Source organism: Drosophila subpulchrella, chromosome 2R (genome assembly GCF_014743375.2).
Source record: "Drosophila subpulchrella strain 33 F10 #4 breed RU33 chromosome 2R, RU_Dsub_v1.1 Primary Assembly, whole genome shotgun sequence".
Lineage (NCBI taxonomy): Eukaryota > Metazoa > Arthropoda > Insecta > Diptera > Drosophilidae > Drosophila > Drosophila subpulchrella.
Window position 1 is genome coordinate 15,694,622 of NC_050611.1, and position 26,199 is coordinate 15,720,820.

A 26,199-nucleotide genomic window follows, 5' to 3' on the forward strand; every position below is an offset into this window, starting at 1 on the left:
TAAAGTAACTTTTGGTATATTCTTTCAGTGCACTTGTATGTCATCGGAGGTGTGGGTGTAGGTGTAGAATGTGGCAAGCCACTCACTCAGTTGAGGCAGTCGGAAAAAGACTTCATACCTCTCGCTTCCTCAGCCCCGATTTGAGTCTGCGATTGGAAGCCAGCTTCAAGTGATTTAGAAAGAAATAATAAATGGGGAAATCCACGAAGTTTCGATGATCGGAAATAGGCGATACTCTAACAGTTTTTATTTGCATTGAATTAGAAAGAGGTTACAATAAAGTTGTTCCCAAAGAGAAGGTTTATTAAAAGAAAGCAAAAGCCATCTTAATTATTATTATATATTATATAATTTAGAGTATATTATTTTCTATCTTTTTTTTAAAGACTTGACCAAATCTTTAAGTCTTATGAAAACTGAACACTTTTGCCAAAGTTTTTGCCTTACCTCTATACACCAATGTTAAAGGTGATTGAAAAAAACATCTCCAATTTAAAAGATTTTAACTTTATTTTCCAGAAGATCTTTTTTTGTAAGAATTGGAATTTCTTGTGAATTATAATGACTATTTTTAATAGACTTATCTATGAATGTTTCCAAATATTATGCTTCAAAAATATTCTAACAAATCTAGAAGCCAAGTTCCTGATGACATTTAATTTTAAAATCCCATACCCATAGTTGCTGTCGTTTTGGTGAAGGGTATGAGATTTTAATAAATGCGGCAAATGCTGAGAGCAGCTCCGGGTTCGGCTCGTCTCCCCTCGATCGGGTGTGTCTCCCATCGGCGACAATTTCGCAATTCGCCAAAGGTGTGTTCTGCCCCTCCGAAACACCTTCCCCTTCCCACCTATAAAAAAACCCCCTAAGACTCCGACAATTTTAAACAATTCATTCAACTCATTGCAGTCGGTGCATTTCAAACGTAGTCGGCGTTTTAATGACACGCGCAATTGGCTTCGCCTGCCCAATTTGCCAATTTGTCACCGAAAAGTAAAACCGCATCGGGAATTGCCAAATTCTGGATGAATAACGAAATCCGTCTGCAGTCAAACGCCAGAAGATGGAGGTGGAGGCCCTGTAAGCCGCAGTTCGTCATTCATTCGATTCGGGGAGTGTGACTTTGCTTTAATCGTGACTTTCACAATCAACCTTCAGAAAGGTTTTCGAAGACGACGACGGCGACTACGAGTAGCGTGTACCAGGCGCAAAATGGGTTGCAGACAGGCAGAAAAGACTCCGAGAGCACAGCAACAAGGGGAATAAACTAACAACTTTTCAAAGCGTTTACTTTGGCGCTTCATCGAATAATATTTCTCACGTTCTATTTTTTTGTTGCTGCTGCTGGGGCTGTCTTTTTTTTTCCTCAGTTTTGTTTTTGTTTATCTTTTTTTTTTTTCGGGGCACTGGGAGATTGACTCGGTGCAGGGCATCAATAGACAGCCCAGGTCGGATTGGTTTAGTTTTTAATTCGATCGCCCATCTGCCTTCTCAGTCCCTTTGTGCTGCAGTAATTTTGATCGCCTCGATATTTCGGGGGAACTTTTTCACGACCGACAATGGAATATAAAGCAAGAAAATTGTATTTCATGCATCGGATCTTGTCAAGATTGTCATCGGAAGTGAAGAAAATTCTAGCCATGATCGTTTCCAAGAACTGAGCTTCGGTTTGGCAATTGCTCTGATTGTTGTGATGGGAAAAGGTGTAGATTTTATAGCCAGACTTGGGTAAATTATATAAATTATCTGATTAAGTGACTCAATTATCAAAGCTAAATTGTTTAGCATAACTTTTACTATTGTAATTTTTAAGAAACATAAAATTTGGTTAAATGAAACCTTAAAATAGTTGCAATACTATTGATGCACAATTAAAATTTTAAATGGATTGGTTGAAATGCTTGACAAAACTTAATACACATTATTAGTTTTAAGAATTCGAATATGGTTTTTAAACTACCAATTTAATTTTATAAAATTTTATTTATTTTATTTCATAATAAGTATCCAATTAAGCAATTATCCCCAATTACTTTGACCTACTGAAAATCGCACCGGGTTACTTTTATTACAAAATAACATTGTTTATCCCCAGAGGAGAAACTATGAAAAGACTTAAGCCATGTTGCTTTTATGGCAAGGATAAAAAAAAATCAGCTTAGTTTCCTAAATGCATGCATCCACAATTATAATCCAATTAAATTTATGTACCGCTTAATGGGGACGTTAATGGTAATGGGACGTAAAAAAAAGGCAAACAGAGAGGAGGGGCGGCACGGAATCCTAAATCAATTTCCTGTCAGCCATCAACGAGCTTCATTCAAATTCCTGTGTCCGCGGTCTCCGTGGGGATTTGGCAATGGAACAGAGGAAAGGAACTATGTAAATGCAAGGCAATCTCCATTTGGCATTGCCGTTTGGCCATTCCCATTCATTAGGTGGCCATTTCAATTAAGCCATAAAAGCCGAATCTAAACTGAAGACCAATTTTCCAAATCCATCCCATTTCGCAGTCGCAGTATTCCACCTTTTTTTTCCCCCGCTTTCCCATCGATTTTCCAGCCACAATGTTATTGCCTTTGCATGTTGGAAATCATAAAAATGTTAAATGACAAGCGGGCGCATGTTCATTTTAGCGTTGTCTGTCTGTAGTTGCAGTTGCTCCTGCTGTTGTTGTTGCTGTTGTGTTTGTTCGCATTGTCAAATTGCGATCAAAAACGCAACAAACGAAACATGCCACACGGAGCCTGGCAAAAGACAGAGTCTCAACCTCTTGGACCAGCAGCATCATGAATCAAAGCCCAAAAGCCAAGCCACCATCAAACACTCTTAGCTTTTTAGCAGCAACAACATCGCCCCCCCCCCCCCGAAACAACAACAACGGGCAGAAACAACCACAACAACCAGCGACAACCAGAATCAACTGAATGCGTTTTAACGGCTACTTGTCTTTAGCTATTTATTGAAAGGATTTTCAACACTCGCACAGAGAGCCAAGGAGATACCTGACTCAAGAGGTCTTTTACACTGGGAAAAAAGGGGGAGGAACTAACTAAATATTTTAATCAAGGATATTTATTATAAACCTTTATTCAGGTCGATTAGCTAGATAACGTATTAAATTTAATTTAAAAAAAATTAAAAATTTTGTTATTTATCTATTTATTGTTACAAAATAAACAGCTTAAAAATAATAAATTAGCTTAAGGGAATGGAAATTTAAAACTGCAATGTTTTTTTTAAAGTTTCTCAAAGATGCCTTAATAAAGTAATACCGAAGTTCTCTCATTTTCATCCCAGTTAATTGCTAATTTTAATTAAAGAAAAAAGACTTTAAAAATTAAATTATTACATTTTAGAAAAATATAAATTAAAACTAAAGTCATGGCAAGAGTAACATCTTCATCTCCAACATTGTCTCTCAGTGCCTTTCTCCGCTCAATCTGCGTTCGCTGCCTAAGTCTTTCGTTTGCTGCCTGCCAGTTGCTAGCGTCAGTCATTCATGCATTCAATCATTTAATTCAATTTGAAATTGTACAACAAGTCGCACATTTGCGCCTGCCACATGTCCACAACCCCGAGACGGAGTCTCTACTCCCAGACAGATCCAGACTTCGACTGGGATTGGGATTGGTATTGGGGAATGGGAATCGGAATGGGAATGGGTATGGGGATTGAATTGGGAGCTGTGTAAGCTGCTGAGCATTGATGCCACAAGTCGGGCCGGGAAAAAAAAACACACACATTTGATTATGAAAAGCCTGCGTCTGCAACTGCAACTTTTGCTGCGTCTTGTGGCTGCAACCAAATCGATAAAAATAATTGGTTGACTGTTGCTCAGCTGACTGCGACTGCAACTGCAACTGCGACGTCGACTTTGCGCCTGCGCTCGAATTCTGTTGAATTTTCAGTTTGACATGGATTGCTGCTGTTGATCGGTTGGTCCCGATCAGGGATCGACAGGCGGGAAAAAAAGACTGGGGGGGGAGAGACGACCATTACAACATGGACAGCAGACGTTGGCGGTTTTCCCACGTTCGTGAAAATATTTTTTCGCAAATTATTGGTAAAATAAAATTGTGCACATTTCGGCCTAACGATTTGAATGTGCGCGCTCTCGTACAAGGAAATTAAGGCTGGCGAATGGAGTAATCCTAATGAAGCAATCCCAAAATAACACACGTAGCCTCCATATATATACATAAATATGGCTGATGGATTCGATTGTGCAATCAGTGTGAGAAATTTCATGTGATATCCTATCGTGCGACATGATAAATTCTTGCGATACTTTTGTAAACATTTTGAAAGTAAAAGTGGTAATGGATAGGAAGGGAAAGTTAATATGTTCAGCCAAAATGGATGGGAGTTAGGATTTCTGATTGTTCAGGGTTTTGCTTCCCAGTTCAGAAAAGGAAGGGGATTTGTAAAGGACATTCCTGCACATTTCAAATGTTATTTATAAAGAGTAAACTATTTATAAGTTTTTAAGAAACGCAGACAAGAAGGCAAAAATATTAATTTTTATCCTAAGCTTAAAGGATGAACTTAAAAGTTTTTGTATTAATTAAATGTCCTAGTGATATTAAATATAACTGAATTCGTAAGTCTAGCATTCTTAGCATAGCTTAGGATTATTATAAAGTATCTTAAAATTTAAGGTCCTGACCTAGACACTTTAATTAAGATCCTTAAATCAAAAAATTGCAGTTCGTAAGCAATTAATCATATTCGCCTTCTATGTCTGTACGTAAACTAACTTCTTATAACTAAATTTTAAATGGTTTTCTTAAGAGTCGTTTAATTCTCTACAACGTTCTTTTATCTTTTAACTTCCTACAAGAGATGACAGCGTTACGCAATCCCCCAATTAATTTCACTATCATTAAACACATTTTCAGCCAGTTTTATGTCCCCGTCCCGCCCATTGGGTTGCGTAACAAGTTGTTTGCCCTAAATCATCTTGCAAATCTGCAGGAAAGCGCACGAGCGAAAAAGAAAAATTCCTGCGCAAATTACGCAAAAGCTGGAAAAACAAATGTGAGCAAATTTTTATTTACTTAACGTGTGTAGCTGGTGACAGTTGTCACGGCTAGGAGTCCCACTCCAGCGGTCTTGCACTTTAAAAAATTAATTGCCGAGATTTATGAGCCAGTTAGTGGATCGAATCGGGTTCGCAAGTCCGAGTTGTATATACATACTTATATCAGCAGATGCAAGTCCAAAACCGAGCTGGAGTCCGAGTTAAAGTCGGAGTGCGTGCTCAGTCCGTTAGGAGTTTAGAGTTGAGAGCAGAGCCTTATAAGGCTGCCGCGCTTTATGCATAAGCTGAACCACATTTTCCAGCCACTTCACACTTTTATCTGTTTAAAATATGAAGCGGCAAGCTATGGGAAAATCTTTTTATAGACCAACCTCCTCGGGATCGTAGTTGCCATCGGAGGCCCCGCAGTAGAAAAGAGCCGACAGTCAATTGTGTGAGGAGAAGAGATTTGCGAGTTCCGATAAAGCCGAATGCAGTTGGATGCACTCGTGAGATGATGACGATGCCCATGGAGGAAATGGAGGTGGAGTTGGGATGGGGTCTGGTCTGGGTTCGAGCTGGGATCTGGCATCTGGGAGCTCTATAGTTGGAGAGTCGTTTCCCCTTAGGCAATTTTTGGTATCTCCCCGCTTACCCCTTCTTTTGCGGTTTATGCCCCACTCTCTATAATTAGACAATAAACAAAGCCACAGACAAAAGGCATTGGGTGATCATTTGGGGCGTGGTTTAATACCTCACAACAGACAGCACACACACACACACAGACTCTCGACCACCGATTCAAGCCAATGGGCAATCAAAATCAGCGACAAATTGTGCATTTTGTGGTCACAAATTGAGTTAACGCTGCCAAATTAGCGGCATGAATTTATCGCTCGGCCAACGGCCAACAGGCAGCAACAAAAGCAAAGCCAGCTCACAAAGCGGGATTCGATTCGGGTTCGGATTGAGAGACTCGGACACGGGGATTGAGAGTGGGCAAAAGCAAAGCAAAGCAAAGTAGAGCCAAGCCAGGCCAAGCCAGGCGCTTTAATTAAGTCTTTACGAGGCCAGCCAGTCGGGCAGCGGCAGCCGTTGTTACCAGACACTGCGAGAAAAATCGCCACAGATTGTGGACCACCGACCACAGACCGAGACCACCAGGAGCCGTTCCAAATCGATCCTATCCGTAAACAATTTTTCGTTGACTCTCGCCATCATTAACCACACGATTTTCCGCTTTGAGTTGTCAAGAGCTTAGAGACCATGGAAAATCAGCTGCGTGACAGTGACTAAGTGAAATATTCAAGAAATTAGCTGTCGGTTAAAAGTGGAAGATTAATTTAATCAAACATATTAATATCATTTTAATCGATATGGTCAATGTAGGAAAGAAAAAATGAAATGCCTTTCATTTTAAGCTTTCCTACTGTCCCTATCTACTGACCTTTCAATAGATAATTGAAGTTCCTTAACAAATATGTACAATTAAATAATATTCTTGTAGAATCGTTTTCTCAATATCGTATTCATGTCCTAGTTTGTTATCAGTCAGAGAAAGTTGACATTGACTTAAATATTTTCTAAGATACTAAAATGACGCGACATGAAGATGGATTACTCAACGATAAAAGTAAACATGACATTGAAAAATCTGACTTTAGAGGTTTATCCTAGCGATACATTGATCTCTGTGATTTAATTAAAATTGTTTGTCATTAAAGCCTTAACACAATTTTCTCACAGTGCACGTCTGGGATAGCCAGCACCATTTGAAATTGGGTGCACCGCACAGCCCGGCTCGCTTAAATAAATAAATCTGCTGCGGCTGCTGCTGTTGCAGCTTGCTGCTCTGTGGCCAGCAACAATTGGCGCTCGCCTCTTGCCACCAATAAAAGATCGCAGCTCGCTGATTTGACAGGTGAACAATTTTGGGGTTGGGCAGTTTTGGGTCCGAGTTGCAAGTTGCAACTTGCAGCAGCTACGGCATGTGTCGCTGCCTCTTGTTGTTGCTGCTGCTGCAGGTGCCCACCCACCTGGCTTCGATTGGCGGTAACATTTGTTTTGCTCGCCAGATTATTTCAACAAACTGGTGACAACAAATTAATTTAAAAGATTGCCCAGATATCAGCTCGGTATATATTTTACTTGGGTTGTTAGCCCCCTTAGCAGCAGCATCGGTGGGTGGTTGCTGGCTCAATTGATGACCGCAGGAAGATAGCTGGCAGCAGGGAGCTGGGATAGATATTTTATGAATACTTTATGGCCGACTGTGGGAATGGTGGGAGCTTAAGATAGCATCTCAGGCGATTTATATACCCTTTATTAAGTTGGTTATAGGAGGCGTAAATGGGAGCTTTTAATTGGGGCTTAGGGTCCTTAGGGGCCGATTTCTTAAAGCCATGTTAACTTATGTCATTGAGTTAACGTATCATGTTAGGTTATATCTGACTGATATCGTGTGATAACAGACTGTGCAACGATTTGACGTTCATTGCATTGGAATAAACGTATTGTTCCTTACGAAAAATTTTACTTCATGGTAACTTTCTCTGACAGATAGCAACTACAGCCCTAACATGTCATTGAAAAATCGATTTAAGACTTTTTCAGTATTGTAGCAATATTGAATCACCATTTAATTTATTTAATTTTCAAATAAAATTCTTGCAATCAAAACTTTACCAAATTAGTTTCCAATAAACCCCACTTTCAACAATATCCGCCACATCCCATCTGCCCATCTTCTGTCATTCGCTAAATCTCAATCGCATATTGCTCGCTCCCAGTATGCAAAACGCTGTGTTGTTTTAAAAACCGCAAAACCAAAATTGATTGCACACTTCAAATACCATTGAAAAGGCGCATGACGGATGCGATCGGATCGGGCATAGAGACAGCCTCGAATAAATATCGCCTGGCTGGGCCATAAATAAAGCGAAACCAGCGAAAAATGTGCCGAAATCGAACATTGAACATCGATTTAGCAAGGTCAAACGGAGGAATTGAAACTGGCTGTGGGATCGCCTGATCGCCTGTCTTTTTGGCCGCATCGAAGCTCCCAGCTCCAGCTCCAGCTACATTTCGATGGCAACTGCTAACTGCTGGTCGCCCGGGCCCTTAAACTTTTCAAAAGTCAACAGCAGTTTAAACTCGTTTGCAAAACACTAACGGGCAAAACGCCTCAGTGCCCCCTGCCGCGCTCTACACTCAATTTGTTTGCCCAGCGGCATTGAGAATTGGAGTGTCAAACTTTCAGCTTTCGATGCACGCCAGGATCCCGTCCCAAACCCATGGCAAAACCCATGGTCGCAAACCGACACAGAAACGGAGTCATCGCTACACGGAGAAGAACGGGAATTACAATTCAATCTGAATCTAACTCTGTAAAGTTGAGTAATTTAAAATATCTTAAGTTTGGCATCATTTTTAATAGCATGGTCACACTTTTTTTTGGCATAACTTTCGATAGACTGGTAGCACTAAAATATTAGCAAGATAGTTCAGATAGTTTAAACTACATTTGTCCACTTGTATAAAAACTTAAATAATTTATAGCATTAACTTATCCTTTCTCTCAGTGCATTGACTTGGAGAAGGAGGAACTGCAGCGGAGGCTGCCTGCGATGGCTTCTTGCTGGTTTTGTATTGACATTAAATGAAATAATCTGCGATGATTGTGCATTAGTTGCAGTCGGATGCTGTCCCATGATGGCCAGGGACTGGGGTAATAGTTCTAGACTGCTTGCTGCCTCTTGCAGTGGACTCCAGGGGGGGGATTGGATTGGGGCGGAGATGGGAGGACTGGAGGATGGGAGGACGGTAGGATGACTGCTCGTGGAGCATCGCTGGGTCGTGGTTCCCATGGCATGATTTTGCATGAAATAATGTGGCGCACGAGTGGGCGGGCAGATCCGTGCGGGGGGCCACTTGTCGTGGAGCAGTCGTTTTGGCATTGCCAAAGATACAAAGCACAGTGGGGCAAAGGCTTTATCAAAATCAATCAGTTGGAAGGATCATGTTAAATAGTAATGTTAATGTCAAAAAGATTTGTATCAGAATATCAAGCAATGGGGAAGAGAAACAAAATGGTACGGTTTAACGGGGATAAGTTAATTTCAAGGGGTTTATTTATTCAATGAATATTCAAGTCCTATCTTTAAAAAAAGGCATGTTAGTACTTAGTCTTAACTTATTTACTTGGTAAATTACCATATTATTGATTTGAGTTTTTTGATCGCAAGTAACATATAAAACATATCCATAATATTACCACCTGTTTGCTTACCAAGGGAAAGCTCGAACTGCTTGGGAATTTTAAGGCCACAGAGGGAAAAAGATGCTGGGGTCCTTGCTTGTGTAGGTGACTTTGCTCATAAGCCTATTTAATGTTTTAATTTTTTATTTTTATTAATTAAAGATTGGATTTTTACATTTATTTGATCCACAGTACCTCAGGCTAGTGTCGCCCATTCGCTGTTGCCTTTTGGAAGCTTCATTCAGGCGCTTGTCTTTCGGTTTCTGTTTCTGTATTTTTTTCTCCGTTCGGTTCGGGGTTTTCCGCTTTTCTGTTTCTGTTTTCAGCCGCCAAATTTGCGATGAAACAGGAACCGTTAACTGCGGCAATTTGTGCCTTCTCCCTCACTCACTTTCCGTCTCCCTCTAGGAGGTGTCTTTTTTAGTTAGTTTCCCACGTTATAATTCGTTAGATTTGCAATGCTTTTTTCGGTGTAGTTGGACTGCCTATTCCATTCGATTTGCTTTAGTTTTTGGGAGGCTTTAGTTCTACCGCTGATTGAAGGTTCTTTTTTTATAAAGTGCATTAGCAGAGGGTTCTATTATGTTCGGTTTCTCAAAGTCTATTATAGACTATGTAGAACTAGTATATCATTTTCAGACCTTTTTATATAATAAGTAAAGGGTGTAATATTCTTTATAATTTATTGAATATATCCTGGTGGAAATTACATTACAAAAGACTCAAATCAATAACTTTTTTCCCGAACAAAGATCATATTTTTAAACGAATTTCATTGAGATGACCCAATTTATTTAGGACATGAATTTTCTTAAGTTTTAAGATTATCATATGATATCTGTTTTAGCCAAAAGTCTCACCTATGTCATTGTACAATGTGTAAGTGCTAAGATTAATTGTTCTTCGAAGGAATTCCTTCTTTGAACACGGGGTAACTTGTTCCTTTCTTGTTTTTGGGAGTTTTTTTTGGGAGGTTCCTGGGATTCCCAGGCCTTCGGTTGACACTTGGACTTGTGGCCAGGGGAATGGGAATTGCGTGAGGCGGCGCCTTTCTCTTTTCACCTCTCTATTTCTCGCTGCCTATCTCCCTCCTTCTCTAGCATCACGTGCAGGCAATTATTTTATCAATCATTTAGGCGCTAGTACAGGTAAATGTTGTAGCTGCGAGCTCCTCTTCGCCTGGCTAGTCGTCTGGTTTTTTGTGGTTTTTCAGTGGTGCGGTGGTGCTGTGGCTTCTTTGCTGCTGTATTGGTGGTGCTGTGGTGGTGCTCAAACAGCGAAAACGCATTTAATGTCTGCTTAGTGTGATTACGACGCATTAATGCCGTGCTCTCCAGCCAAATGGCCAACAAACGTCCAGGCATCTCCACCTTGTGTCTGCGTTTTGTTTTTATTTTTTCTCTATTTTTGTTGTTGTTCTTGTTGTATTTGTTGCTGCCTTTGCTTTTTACTGTTTTACAGTCACCGGCCTCGTCTTCTTCTTATACTCAGGTTTTGCCTGGTGATGTTGTTGCTGCCGTTGTTATATGTGTGTTAACTTTCAAATAAATTAAACATGAAGCCGGGATCATTTATTTCACTCGCTCCACCTAACCGGCGTAAGGCACAGAAAGAAAGGGGGGGTTCGAAAGTTAATTATTAACATTAATTAAAATAATAAAAGAAAAATCGAATCTAGGAAGTAGATTAGGGAAAATACTCTTGAAACACGCATAAATATATGTGTGTTAACTTCGAATAAAATTGAGTAATTAGAAAATTTTGGTATTTTGCATATTATCATGATCTATGAATTCGATCTTAAGCAAATTGTAATAATCATAACTAGCTTAAAAGCTTCAATCTAATTAAAGAGTTATATGAAATTGTAAGTTCAATCAAAGCTTTTTTAAAAATAAAGTTCCAATGCAACAATTTCTAGTTTTACTAAATATAGCACCAAATGAAAGGACATTATTCCGAGGATTTTCAATTTCTCAGTGGTGTAATTCATAGATTGTTTTTATTTTTAATATTTGTACAAGTAAAAGCTTTTTTGTGAATTTCCACTAATATAATTCCAAACGAAAGACGTACTTCCTTCCGGGGATTGTCCTTTTCTTATTTAATTTTTTTAATAATTGTACAAGCAGAAGCTTTTTTCTAAACTATTTGAATATTTTTAACAGAATCGTTTAGATATTTTTCATTGTGTAATCCTGGCCAAGTTTACTATTTGCTCGTTTGGGGGCAAGCTGCAAGCACATAAATACACTCTCACACACACACACTCATGCGCCGCAATGTTTCTTCATTTTCACATTAAATGTGCAATCCCCGACATTTGTTTGAATTAACACGCGGCAATTACCGCTCACCAAAACCAAACTCAGTTCCAAACTCGAACTCGAACTCCGTCCTCCAAAGCCCCAAAAAGCTGGGAGCTCAGCGATCCAATTATCCCAGCGGCTAAAACTCGGAAAGAGCCTTCGAAAATCGTCTGGCGAGGATCGGGCCGAAGTCCATCTGGTGATTTAGGGGGTTGTAAAAGTCGGTGCTTAACTGCACAATCGATCAATCCGCCGATAATGGCTGGAGTGATTGCGGGGTGCTAATTTTTAGATAAATAACATTAATTAATCTCGTAAACTTGGTTTATTCGCTGTAAAACTGATTAGGCGGCTACCTAATGGACTTGGCCTGTATTCGGTAGACATCAATCAATATGCCAATTGATATAAAGCACCCAGTATTTGTTGGGTTTAGACAACATAAGTATAGTAATGGTTTTTCAAGCATTAGGGTGATTGCATGTGTAAAACGTACTCCCAATTTAGAGCGATAACATTTTCCTAGAACTTGTATACAATATTTAAATCTTTTTTTATGACATGTATTGCTATATTGAGTGGATCTTAATTTTCTGAAACCATTATAAATAAATGTGATATCAAATATTACTTAACATGGCAAAATGTCTTATGTGCCTTAACATTAGAAGGATCCTTTTTGTGTTTTCTGAAGATTTAAAGCATCATCAATTTCTTAATCTCAGTTAACAATGAGAACAGCTATCTAGAATTTATACACCTTACCATAATCTTTGTTTTTATAAGCGACTTTAAAATTTACATAATAAATTTTTTAAATTTTTTTTTAGTGTCAGAGAAAACAGAAAATAATATATATAATAATATTCACTCCAATGAAATTAATATAATGCTTAGAAATAATTTTTATGGTATGATGACATCGGATATTAGATTTGTTTACTTGACACAATATTGAATTATTATAATGTTTATTGAAATTTAATATGACTTGAAATTATCGGATATTAGATGTGTCTATTTGACACCTAGCTGGATAATTCGAGTTATACCACTTATGATACCACTACATGATGTCTTAAAGCTAATAATATTCCCACTTTTCCACACATTTTAAAATTCTTAACATCCATGTGTGAGGATAGCTTTTATAGAGATATTTTGAGTAAGACTAGCATTAAGTCCTCGCCTGCCAGCCCATCGATTACGTATGCGCATCAATAAATCAATGAAATGCTGCATAAAATGATCATTTAATGCCCCATCCGATTCGATCCGAGCCCAATCAGAATTCTCCGGCCAAAGCATTTCATATATATATATATATGTATAGCAAAGTTGTGCAGCCGTAGAAAAAACCACTTAAACTGCTTTGCCGCTGTTTATCTCAGCCGGCAGACAAAGAAATGCATAAATTATTTCTCGCAGGCATTTTAAAGCGCCTGTTAGCCAAGTTGCCTATGGCCAAGTTGCGACTAGCAACTTGCAACTAGCAACTTGCAACTTGCGACTCTGCCTACTTACTGGCCATTTAGAAAGCCTTCGCCTTTGCGGCCGTGTCCACGCTTTTGTCCATATTTGTACACAATTAGCAATGACACAAAAAAAAGAAGAAAAATATACGAAAAAGCCAGGGGGAAAAACAGAATCGCGGCGGGCAAAAAGAAGCACAAAAAAAAAATAATGCAAAAAGGAAACAAACTTCACACACCATAAATCGATTATCATTGCATACATATATATCGACACCATGGCGGGACACGCACACATATATAGGCATTAAATCAAATTGCGCATTTTACGCCTCGTCTGGTTTGTGCATAAATTTATTTATCGGCTTGTCCATCGACATTGGCTGCAACTAGCGTCGCGTTATCGCACACGCATCCAAGCCATCATCATTACCATCGGGGTAATCGTCATTATCGGCACGGCGATCATCGTCATCGTGATCGGCATTTGGACAGAGGACATCGGACATCGGGAAATCGAATTCATCGGACAGAGGACATCGGACAGCGGACATCGGACACGGACATTGCGTATACGCCATGAGTGCTCGCGATCTGTGCATGCATAAAATGTATAACAAAATTGTCATTAGCGCTAGGCATTTGTTAAGCACTCACAGATCGGGCCGATAAGTCACAGAAGGGGCCCAACTGCCTGGAGACCCCACTCCTTTATCCAGCTCTTGACCATCCATCCATTCGTCCACCCAGCCAGTCATCCAGCCATCCAGCCATCCATCCATCCAGCCATCCATCCATCAACGCCAGGAGAGAGAACACGCGCTGACAATCAATGGCGACAAGCGAAGCTGCCTGAAACGGGTCCGGTTTTGGGTTGCAGGCAGGCCAGCTATTTCACACCTTCGCAGTGGTGTGCACTGCGGAAAATAAGGGGTAACAGTCCTTTTCTTTAATGATAAGCGTACTTTTTATGAAAAATGATCATAACACTTAAATACTTTCTTGAAGAAAATATACAATTTTAAGTCATATGATTTTTAAATTAGAACACATTATTACTAAAAGAAAATATACATTATCAAGAGGATTCATTGGAGGTAAATACTTTTTGATATATATCGATTTATACGATAGACTTATATCGATTTTTAGGCTATATGATTAAAAAGATAGTCATTTTCTTAATACAAAATTGATTTCTACAAGAAATGATATTCAATTATATACGTTGCTGTTCAAAGAACACGATTCATTTTATTTGAACATTTTTTATTGTCAGAAAATGTTTATATAATCTTAACATTTTTTAGTAAATTTTTGCAAATGTCGTAATAATATTTGAGTGACTTTGGAGTCTTTTATAGGAGGAGGTTTTTATATACCTCCATAAATTTGTTAAAATTTACACATGTTAAAAAAACCTAATTGAAAATAAATCCTTATGCATAGCTTGCACTTTTAAAATAAATATTTAGAATAACCTATATTATTAACCAATGTTTTTTTCGTATCTTTGGTTAGTAGAGAATTTTACACAAATGCTTTAGTTTCCACTGGACTTTTCTCCCCCTGTCTTTGAAGCTCTGGGATCTTGGCTCTTTGGCTTTTTGGCTTGGACTGGGGGCCTGGTGTAAAATGCCTGCATGATTGGCATTGCTTTTGTATCTTCGGCCATGTCCGTGTGTCGTCGCCAGCTTATTGACAATGCGTCAGGCGTTTGCTCCGCCGGCGGTGGTCAGCTTTGATGACTCCAGTCGGCCACTTGGACAATGTTGGCTAGTTGGCTAGTCGGCTTGTTGGCCTGTTAGCCTGTTAGCCAGGGAGATGGAGCCGCGCTCAGCTGAGCTGCGCTCTAAAAACTAGTTGCGTTGACATACCAATTAACTTGACAAATACATAATTGGTAGCAAAAACAATTAAATGTCCGCTTTTTGCTGGCTTTCTGCTACCGCCTTTTGATCAAGAACTCCATGCGAGGCATGCCCCTAAATACACGACTCTGATCGACCATTTCGCTGTCAGCTTATGAGTCTCAGAAATTCATTTAAATTTATCTAGTTGTCAACGTTTTTCTGCCGTCGCTCTAAGATATTTCCACAATTTGCTCATAAAAAACAAATCAAAAAAAAAAAAGCCATAGAAATAGAAAAAACCCGTGGGTGGCAGGAGGATGAGGGGTTGCATTGGATTGGGGGTTATCTCGAACTGGGGACCCCGATAGGGGGACTAACCGCTAACGAAGCGCCGCCAACGTCTCGGCGATGCTGTTTGCTGATTTTCTTGTGGGCAGCCCTCGCTGACTGAGAATACCCTTCGGGGTTGAAAGGCATTACCGGTTTTGTGGAGCAGTTGGCATTGATAAAGATATTTTCGTGTGACAGTATCTTAAGATCCGAAATGTTTATTCTTAGGATTTTTAAAAGACATTTTTAAAAGATGAAATCATTAGTCATATATATTTTATATATTTTCCTCGTAATATTTATATTATTATTCATATTACAAAGAGAATTTAAAAATTACACTTACGGATGTTTCTCCTTTTTGTAAAATATTTTAATTTGTATATTTCCACTTTATATAGAGCTAAGTTAGATTGACTATTTACGATATTTTTATAGAAGTAAAAATAATCTGATAATTTACTCTATGGTGGGCTTGTTCCTATAAGGTATCTACTTGTTGAATTTTTAATTAAATTGTTTGTATTTTACTTTAATCTTTATATTTACCCAATATGGGAATTAAGGAACCAAGAAATTATCAAAGGACCCAGCCATCCCTAATCTTTACTGAAAAATGACCATTATATTCAAAACTTAGGCAGTATGAACTTAAATGATTAGTGGTGCCTTCTTATCTAAAGGGCATTTCGGTTTCGCCATCTCAGAATCAGTTGACTTTTGTGGCGTTTTCGGCTCCTCCGGCCGAGGCTCTCTTTGGCAGGTGCAGTTTGCATTCGCTGTGTTGTTGCTCATTAGTTTTTTTCCCTGCTGCCACAGAGTCTACGTCTGTTACCATTTTGGGCTGGCTGGGAATCGTTGGCTGGATTAGCAGGTAAGGTAAGGTAAGGCCGCCAAAAGGAAAATCGAAATGTTTTGCAGTGTGCTGTGTGCAGACGGCAGTGTTCAGTGTGGGAAAACTTTTATTTCAAGGTTCAAAAGACGCCCGCAGAGTGTGAAAAATGGCTGAAACAAAAAGCCAGAGCTTCAGAGTGGAGGGTACGATATTATAGTGGCGATTTAAACCGATGGCTGCCCCCACGGCGTATGCGCAATGCCATAAATCCAATGTGACTCGCACTCGTCGGTGGCCCAAAAAGCGTATTGGAGTCAAAGTTGGCCCAGAAAGCGAACGGTTCATGTGTGAAAATAGCTGAATCGGTGAATCGCTGAGTTGCTGAATCAAAAAGACACGGACACGGATACGCAGCCATGTTGTTTCATAATTATAACTTAAATACGACAGTTTCATATAAAAATCAACTAGTAAATCAACGTAAGCTCGCCTGGCAATTAAGTGGCTAGAAACGTAACCACGATGGTGGTGCCAGTGGTGCTCGGAGGTGCCTTTTGGTGGCTCGGTGGTGCTTGGCCAAGCACGTCGCTGACTTAAGCCCGGAATCGGACTTGGAGCTACAAGCTGGGAGCCAACAGCCAACAGCCAAGAGCCAAGAGCCAAGTTGAGCGGAGCAGCGCTGCCCAAGCCAGCCAAGCGAACTGTCAATTATAACCAATCGCACACCAAGTGCACATTAAACCCTATCAACTGTTTTTGTAATTTATTGTTCGCCTGGGTTTTTCTCTTCTGCTTCTCATTTCTAAAGTTGCAAGTTTTGCAGTCGCATTTGGTGCGAGATCCGCATTGCACATTGCACACACAGCACACGCTGCGACAGTGGGCACTGCACAGTGGGCTGAAACGTATTGCAAATTGGTTACCTTGTCAAATTATCTTGGACTAGCTTGTTTAAGTATAAATAAAAATGTGGTTTATTTTATAACAATTAAAATAAATGTATTAGAATTTATTTCTTACAAAAATTTACTTCCATTTTAAATTTACTAAAGTTAATGAAATTTTTGAAAGAAGTTTTTATGTCTTTCATAAATTTTTATTGAAAAAGAAAGATATTTTTTCAAAGTCGAGATTGAAGTAACTAAGAGAACTGAACTAGTATTTAAATATAATACACATTTTAAAGGATGTATTTTCTCTATATATTAAAATCTGAAATCCATTTAAATAAATAATAAATATACTTTATTTTAATAACATTTTTTTTTAAGATTTGATAATTAGACTCTATTTTTTTTTAAACTCAAAGCGACTCCGTTTTAAATTGGATATGAATCCCATGCAGGTAAAATAAAGTTTAAAGCTCTCAAATAAAGAACCTTCGACTTATGTATACACAATTTCTCTTTTGAAAGCTAATAAAATTTCTCCCCCAAACTATCCCTTTACCCGGCTACTTTCCACCACGGTTCCCACTCTCCGGCGATGACTGCTTTTCCAGACTTGACTTGGTCTGGAGACGATCTGGCCTCATCATAATTATCGCCGACTGAGACTGGGGCGGCACGTTCGACTACGCACACGAGCAGAGGGGGCGGGGCTGGAGATGGGGCTGCGAAGGGGGTTGGAAGGGGTTTCGAAGGGGGTCTGCTCAACGTAAATCTGGCTAAGTCAAATGAGCAGTTTATGGCCACAACGACGACCATTTGAAGACGCGCCAAAGGAGCCCGAGATGGAGGAGCCTGTCTATATAGCATCTATATGCATCGCATTGGATAGCATCGCATCGCATCTTGGATCGAATCTGCCGGGTGCCACTTGGGGGCAACATTCACTTTTTTTATTGCACCACTTTGGCAATAGGCACAAGTGTGATTTCAAATCTCTGGGTCGCCCGGTGTTTGGTGTTTGGGGTTTGGAGTTTACTGTGTTTCTTGGCTGTGGCCTGTAGCCTGTTGCCTGTTGCCTGTTGCCAAAGCCAAATTGGCAGAAATATGAAGTCAGCGTGTGCATTTCGGTAAAAGCGGTGATTACACACACACATTCGGCTATATACTCGCAGAGTTTGGACAGGAGAATGGCCATTTGGGAGACGAGAAATATATGACAGCCGGAGAGTTGCCACATAATGCGCATTAGCATACGCCACCGTAGCATCCACCATCTAGTGACCGCCATCCATTTCCCTTCTCTGCGAGATCTTCGCTGCTGCTGGACTTCCCTTTCCAGCAATTGCAAATGGGGCAGAGCGGAAAAGACACAGAAACTGCAACAGCAACAGCAACAGCAAACAGCACTGTGGGCTGACGTTGATGGCCAGTTCAATTAAATGCCATCAATTTTAATAACGCGCCTGCCTGGGCTAACGGACCTCAACCCGGGGCTTAGTCTACCTGCCTCCCTCGAAAGCTACAGTCGTACTTCTGAAACTGAAACCCCCTGTGACTAAGATTCAAAAAATTAAAGTAGATCAGAATACAGATCCTGCACTTTTACCTGCATTTAAATCGCATTTTAAATATTCTACATTATTTTTATAAATATCTGTGTTCAGTTTGATCAGATAGATAGAGCGACACATAGATAGTTACATAGATGCATGGATGCATGGATGCATAGATACTTAGATACATCAATACATGAAACATTGATTCATAAGTTCATAGGTACATAGATACATATATACTTAGATACATCAATGCATCAATTCAATGGTACATCAATTCATACGTACATAGATACATATACATCAATACATCAGTACATCAATACATCAGTACATCGATACATCAATACATTGATACATCAATACATCGATACATCATTACATCAATACATTGATTCATAGAAACATAGATACATAGATACATAGATACATAGATACATAGATACATAGATACATAGATACATAGATACATAGAAACATAGATACATAGATAAATATATACATAGATACATAGATACATAGATGCATAGATACATAGATACATAGATACATAGATACATAGATACATAGATACATAGATACATAGATACATAGATACATAGATACATAGATACATAGATACATAGATACATAGATACATAGATACATAGATACATAGATACATAGATACATAGATACATAGATACATAGATACATAGATACATAGATACATAGATACATAGATACATAGATACATAGATACATAGATACATAGATACATAGATACATAGATACATAGATACATAGATACATAGATACATAGATACATAGATACATAGATACATAGATACATAGATACATAGATACATAGATACATAGATACATAGATACATAGATACATAGATACATAGATACATAGATACATAGATACATAGATACATAGATACATAGATTTTATTTATTTTAAAAGAGTTGTCAGCTAAGTGTATTAGGAAATGATAGAACATTTTTGTATACAAATGGTCCAATCGATTTCCATTTCAGCTATTAGGAAGTTGAATGCCTGATTGTTAAAGTGCCTACAACATTTAAACAATCTAAAATCTTTCTGTAATTCTATGGGTTGTAAATAAGTATTTAAAAGGTGCTACTTAAATATTAAATGCATTTGAAGTGCTTTGATATTACATTGAGTGTTTGGTGCCCAGAGGTTTCCTATAGAAGCCCTACTGTAAGTCTGCTACCTTGGGCACTGTAACCCATTGCTGGTGAAACAAAACGCTCGCTGGCATGGAAATTACAAATGCATCAAGCCAGGGCACACATGTGTAGACAGTCGCAACGCAAACGCACTTGAGGCACTTGAGGCTAAGAAACCAGCGGTTCCAACGGACCCCATTCTCTGCTTGGCCGGTCAGTTCGAGCCCGGTTCGTTTGGATGGTCTGGTCTCTTGGCCGTTGTTGTTCCTGGCTGGCCGCCATGTGGCCCTCGGTCATGTGGAGTTGCAGGCTTGACAAAGCACTTAAGCCCGGGTCACTTGTTCGGTTCCCCCGCGGAGCCCCTTTCGCTGGCCTTTTGTTTTGGCCCCTGACAAACGAGTTGCAACGCCAAGAAGAGTGAAAATTGAATGTGCTTAGCAGGCGAAAAATCGAGGGGTGGCCCAAGGGTAACGGGAGTAATGGTTAAATACTTTTTCAACATGCTCTTGGGATTTCATTTGTCAAGTTTTGGGCTTACAGTTTTGGGCAATCTTTTATGGGGTCTTAAGAAAGTAGACCTATACTATAAGACTTATATGAAATTGTACTTATAAATAAATCATACCATTATGTATTATTTATTGTTTCAAATGTGGATATAATATAGCATCTAAGAATATTAGTTCCATAGTTACATTTTTGGTTACAAAAAATAGGACTAAAATATGACCTTCAATAAATCATATATCACTCTAAAATATGTCTTGAATTTCTTCAAATCAATTAATTATGCGATAAAGTGGGGCATTATTTTACTATCCATGAGTCCGTATTAAGGATCATTAAAGCCCTAAAGTTAGTTTAGATCCCTGATTTGAATTTGATTGACCAAAAATAAAAATTCCTTTAATTTTAAAATGGAAGATTATCGCTTCTTTCAGGCCATTAACAGGAATGCATTTTTTTTGGTATGATCTAGCTTTGTATAACTATCTTTTTTAACAGATTCCCAATTTCAAAACAAACATGTAAATAAATAACTAAAGAAAGAACTCAAATCTGAGTAAGCAAGCAAAGAAAGAAGCTACGAATATCTTAAGCCAAGGCAAGTGGAGTGGCAAAAACTGAGCAAACTTCTTGGTAATTTCGGTTTGGGGCACCCTTCAAAATGAGGGGCAGGTGGGGCAAGTGGCCAGAGGCAGGGGGCAGGTGGGGCATATGGCGACCAGCAGCAGCTGCAGTTTGGCTGGCAATTGATGTTGATGTCGCGGGCGCCAAAATCGACACACTTGTCCCAACTGCAACTGCAACTGGAACTGCAAATGCAACTGCAACTGGCAGCCGAAAGTGGCAGTCGTCGTCGTCTGGAGCCCAGAGTACAGGTTAAATGGATCACGACTGCACGGATTCGCTGTCCGTCTGAATTGGAATCCGAGTCTTGGAGTCTTCGACTCTTCGACTCCTTGACTATTCGACTATTGGAGTCTCCAACTCCAACTCGATGTCCGTCCGTCCATCTGGGCTGTCTGCCGGCCATAAAATACGCGACATGCAAACGTTTTTGATGCAATGAGGCGGTCGAACGAAATTAGGAAATTGTGTAAAGACTCCCGACTGACAGGCCAAAATGTTCCCGGCCGACTGTTTCTTTGCTCTATAACTTGCAATCCAATATTCAAAAACATAACAAATATTTTTTAAGGCATACAAATTTGTACATTTAAGTAATAAATACATCCGCTCAATGTTTTCTATATTTTTGAGCTTAAGACATACGTATGAAAATAAAACAGGTACCGAAAATTATGGCTTATCGAAAAAATCATAGACTTAGAATGAAACTAAAGTACGGATAAATTATAAAAGTAATATTTTCCTAAAGGCTGCTAAATAGAATGTATATTTTTTGCTTATACTTAATATTTTATCAAATAGAAGAGAATATCCATTACAAATCAGATCTACCGAAACCAGAGTATCAGTATCTTCGGCTAATTAAATAAGCTGGCCTGCCCAGCTTTTGGCTGGCAGTTTGGCTCAGTTTGCGGTTCATTTACGAGGCTCATTAGGCATTGGCGGCCATAAAGTGGCCTCACCATTTTGGCCATTTTGTTAACCGAATCTCGATGGGTTTTCTCAACCGCTCTACCGTTTTTTCCCCCTCTTGCAGCGAGCACCTCGCATGGCGGCTCCACCAGCTGCAAATCCTCGTCGGCCACCAAGGCAGCTGGCTACAGCAATGGCAAGCAGAGTGGATCATCCGGCTCATCCTCGTCCTCCAACTTTGGAGCGGGCTCAGCTGGATCCTCGTCGTTGGGGGCCTTTGCCCGCCAGCAGCAGCAGCAACATCAGCAGCAGCAGCAGCTGCAGCAGCAGCAGCAACAACTCTATGCCTCCGGTGTGTCCAAGTTGCCATTCTCGCCGTTCTTCGCGGCCTCGCCATTCTTTTTCACCTATCGAAGGATCAGCGGAAGCGGAAGTGGTGGCAAGCAGGAGGACAACAACAACAGCTGCAGCTACAACAACGGAAGCAGTAGTGGTTCGGCCACAGGATCTGCGGGGAGCAGCATGCAGGACTACGACCGCAAGTTCTCGCTGCTGAGCCTGTTCAAGAATCCCTACAAATTCGGAGATGGTCAGGCCACCAGGAAGTCCTCGCCCACGGGAGGATCCAGCAAATCCCTGGCTGGATCGAGTTGCTCCAACTCCTCGCCCAGCTGGAAGAGCTATGCAGGGTCGGGTTCACCCCATGCCGCCCTAAATCCCGCCTTCGGGGGCATGGCTTTGGGGGCAACGCGCAAGGACAGCAGCAGCTTCAGTGGGATTAACTTTGGGGGCGGCGGCGGTGGCGCCTCCGCCTTCGGGCGCTCCTCCTCCTCCGATTCCACGGCCAACGGCGGCTACAATGATCTCTCCAAGAACCGCAAGGTACACAAGTGCGACACCGAAGGATGCGACAAGGTCTACACCAAGAGTTCGCACCTCAAGGCGCACAAAAGAACGCACACAGGTGAGTTTTACGTTTTTTTTCAATAAAAGATTTTACAACGAATAAAAATAAACAGTTTTTTATAGAGACAGATCTTTTTAGGATTAAAACCAAAAGTCTTGGATGGTAAATTATATGGAATGATAATTTATAATCTTTAAACGGTCATTACCAATTGTTAAAAATCACATTAAGCTTTTAAAATAATACATTGACGTACATGTAGGCGGAAACAGCTACTAAACAGATACAAAAGAGCTTTTAAAAGACTAATTTATAACATTTCTTATCGTGACATATTAAGCCATGAAAATGTTTATGCCATAAAAGGTAACACTCTAAATAACAAGGAATTTCGACCATTTATTGTGACTTTGATTCGAAAACGTAAATAGGCATATTTAAAGACGAAACGGTCTTTTCATATTAAGGAAAGAAACAAATATATATTTTTTAAGCAACTCGTAAACTATCTTTTATATGCCTATACATTTTATATGTACTTTTCTATACGATCTTGAGATCCGTTAGAGATTGTAAGATAATATCTATAAGGTAGGACTTATATAGAATTCATAGTTCTGACAGCAAGAGGATAAACCTGTCTCAACAATTGCTATTACTTAATTGTTTATTTTTTATATTGTTAGTCTTTGGCTTTGTAACAATTCCAAATTATATCTGTTAAATTCTCCAGCTTTGTTCTGATGTCTTATTAATTAAATCTAAGGTTCTTAGAATGCTTTTCGAGTAAACTAACCCGATGACATATCAATCTTCCCCAGGTGAGAAGCCGTACGTGTGCACGTGGGAGGGCTGCATCTGGCGCTTCGCCCGGTCGGACGAGCTGACCCGGCACTACCGGAAGCACACGGGCGTGAAGCCCTTCCGGTGCCAGCTGTGCACCCGGAGCTTCAGCCGCTCGGACCACCTGTCGCTGCACATGCGCCGCCACTGAGGATTGGAACTGCCCATCTGGCCCCGGCCATACACACTCGTACTCGTACTCGTACTCACATATCCGAGAATACTCATCTGAGATGCTGCGGGGAGCAGCTCTTGATTATTTATATGCACTCGAACCACTTCCATTGATCATTCTTACTGAGACCAGATATTCCATATCGCTTAAGTAGCTCAATTTAGACCGTAAGCGGGCTCAAAGCCCAACTTAGATGTAGTTCAACTATAGTTATAGGGCCGAAAGATTTGTAAAATTTTTCACATTTACAGCCCAGAGACAATTGCCTTCAGAAGCCAAGTTAACAAAGTGGATTTTAACCTACTACACATAGAAATATCTGCATAGTTAAATATACATATACATATATATATATATATACAGATAGTTTTGGATTGGTGCTAGCAACTTGCGTGTACATAGATCTAGATAAACATTTACAACCTAGTGCGATAAGAAGAAATTTAACTAATTTTAGATCAAATTTTTATTGGTTATTAAGTAGAAAATTTTATACAAACAAAAAAGAACTACAAAAGAGGCAAAAACAAAAGAAACCGGAAGAGCCAAGCAAAGCAATATTTATATATAGAAATTCTCTCATCTGTAGGGTATTTTAAACATTTTGTACTATACGCATATGATGTGATAGTGGATGAGGATTTTGTAGGGGTACGATAAGGGAATGTTTGTATTTGAACAATTTGAAATGTATGAAAATTCCATATCTATCGTTTTCTGTACTTGTTATAAAACTAAAGCAGAATATTTCATAAAAACTTGCAGCTTCAATTTAGTGCCTTTAAATGTTTAGGATTCAGATACAAACTACATTAGAAATTACTAATAAATTATTTTCTTATAGAGAAACCTACAAAATACTGTTAATTCTTACATTTACATTTTTTAAAACACCCTTTACAATTATAAGACGTTTTGGTGTATTGACAATATTACATTTATTTATAATTTTCATATGCGTAAAACGCACAGTTAATTCGAAGAAATTACAGGAACTATCTGTTAAAAAATACTGTTTAAATTGGTTATTTTATGTTCCATCTTTTTTTTATTTAGCCTAACTATCTATGTATACACAGTAAGCTGCCTTATAGCTACGGAACGCACTGCATTCCCTGGCGAGCCCCAAAAGCAATTTGCCTCATACCAACTGTCATCATAGATTTTAGCACACATACACATTCACACAAAAGCTAAAAAAATTGTATTATTTTTTGAGAAATAAAAGAAAAGCGAATACTTTTTTGTACCAAACGAAGCCTTGGCCGTGCTCATTATGGGATCGAAAGCCGAAATCCTCAGTCCTCGGAGCATTTTCATTTGAATGAAAAATCAATTGGCGCACAATGGGGCTGCGGTTAACCCACAAGTGTGCCCCTGGGTTCCCCCGTATCCCCTGGTTACCCCCTGAACACAGATGTGTGGCAAGTTGTCAGCAACTTTTGCTTTTGTGGCACGGCACTCCATGGCACGCACTCCCCGCCAATTGCAATTGTCCAGGGGAGCATTGTCGTCGTTTGTCGTTTGTCGTTTTGCAACTTTGCAACGTACAACTGCGCCGTTGTTTGCAATAATAAAGATGACAAATTTCTCGTCATTTGTAATTTCAATGCGAAAAGCCGGAGCTTTGGAGCTGGAAGCTGGATCTTTGGGCCTGGCACCGCCGGCTAATACGCATAACTGGTTGGCCATATAGCTAGATGGCTTTGGACTCGAATGGGCTGGGATGACACCTGCAGCGGAAATCAGTGCATGAATAACGCTCTCGGTCATTAAGGCACAATTGTGAAATATTACGCATACGCCATGGCAATTTATTGGTAAATTAATAACCGAATACAAGGCAGCCGACAGTAGCAACCGACATCGACTGCTACTACTGCTACTGCCTTTTATTTTCCTGTTGCCATCACCGCGTTTAGCATAAAGGTTAGACAAATATAACAGACCGGTTTTTTGGGTTAATTAATATGCCTTGGGTCAGGTCAATATTGCGATGCCGGAGGAGGATTGGATGGACTGTGGATGGATGGCGTATGGTGGGCCGGGGAGGTCAGGTTTAATGACCCAAACGCATATGCAAATGAGTAAAAGTAAATAAAGTGAGAAGGTGCCTTAATTAACACTGATCGACGCTTTGAATGCCCTGCAGCGGCAATTGGGCAAGTCTTTTGTACCGGGGTAATACAAAAATGAATGAAGTTGATGGAAAATTAGGTGAGTGATTTTTTAAGGGATTAACCATATAAGTATTTTCTTACAGAACTATTAAATTAGAATGAAATAAAAGTGAGAAACCTTTTTATATATGTTGGAAAGTGTAAAAAATCCAAATCAAGATGATTATAATAAAGGCATTTAACTGTGAAGGGATTGGCTGATATACATATATTGTACTGTTAAATATCGTAAAATATTTTTCCATTTCTTAAAAAAAGGGTAATGAAATCGAATAAAACACATTTTAAAAATATTTAAGCAAAAGGGATTTGTAAATCAAAGTATGATCTTGTACACTTACTA

The 26,199-nt window shown here is 39.5% G+C and overlaps 1 protein-coding gene across 3 annotated transcripts in view; it reads left to right on the plus strand.

Moving 5' to 3' along the window:
• LOC119551888 (Krueppel-like factor luna) overlaps positions 1-24,886 on the plus strand; it is a 41,669-nt gene extending 16,783 nt beyond the window's left edge. For all 3 annotated transcript variants that reach the window (XM_037861488.1, XM_037861486.1, XM_037861489.1), the window contains 2 exons: positions 21,876-22,715; positions 23,480-24,886. In XM_037861488.1, the coding sequence (XP_037717416.1) occupies positions 21,876-22,715; positions 23,480-23,652 (1,013 nt within the window). In that variant the 3' untranslated portion in view covers positions 23,653-24,886. The remainder of the gene's footprint in view (positions 1-21,875; positions 22,716-23,479) is intronic.
• The last annotated feature ends 1,313 nt before the right edge of the window (positions 24,887-26,199 follow it).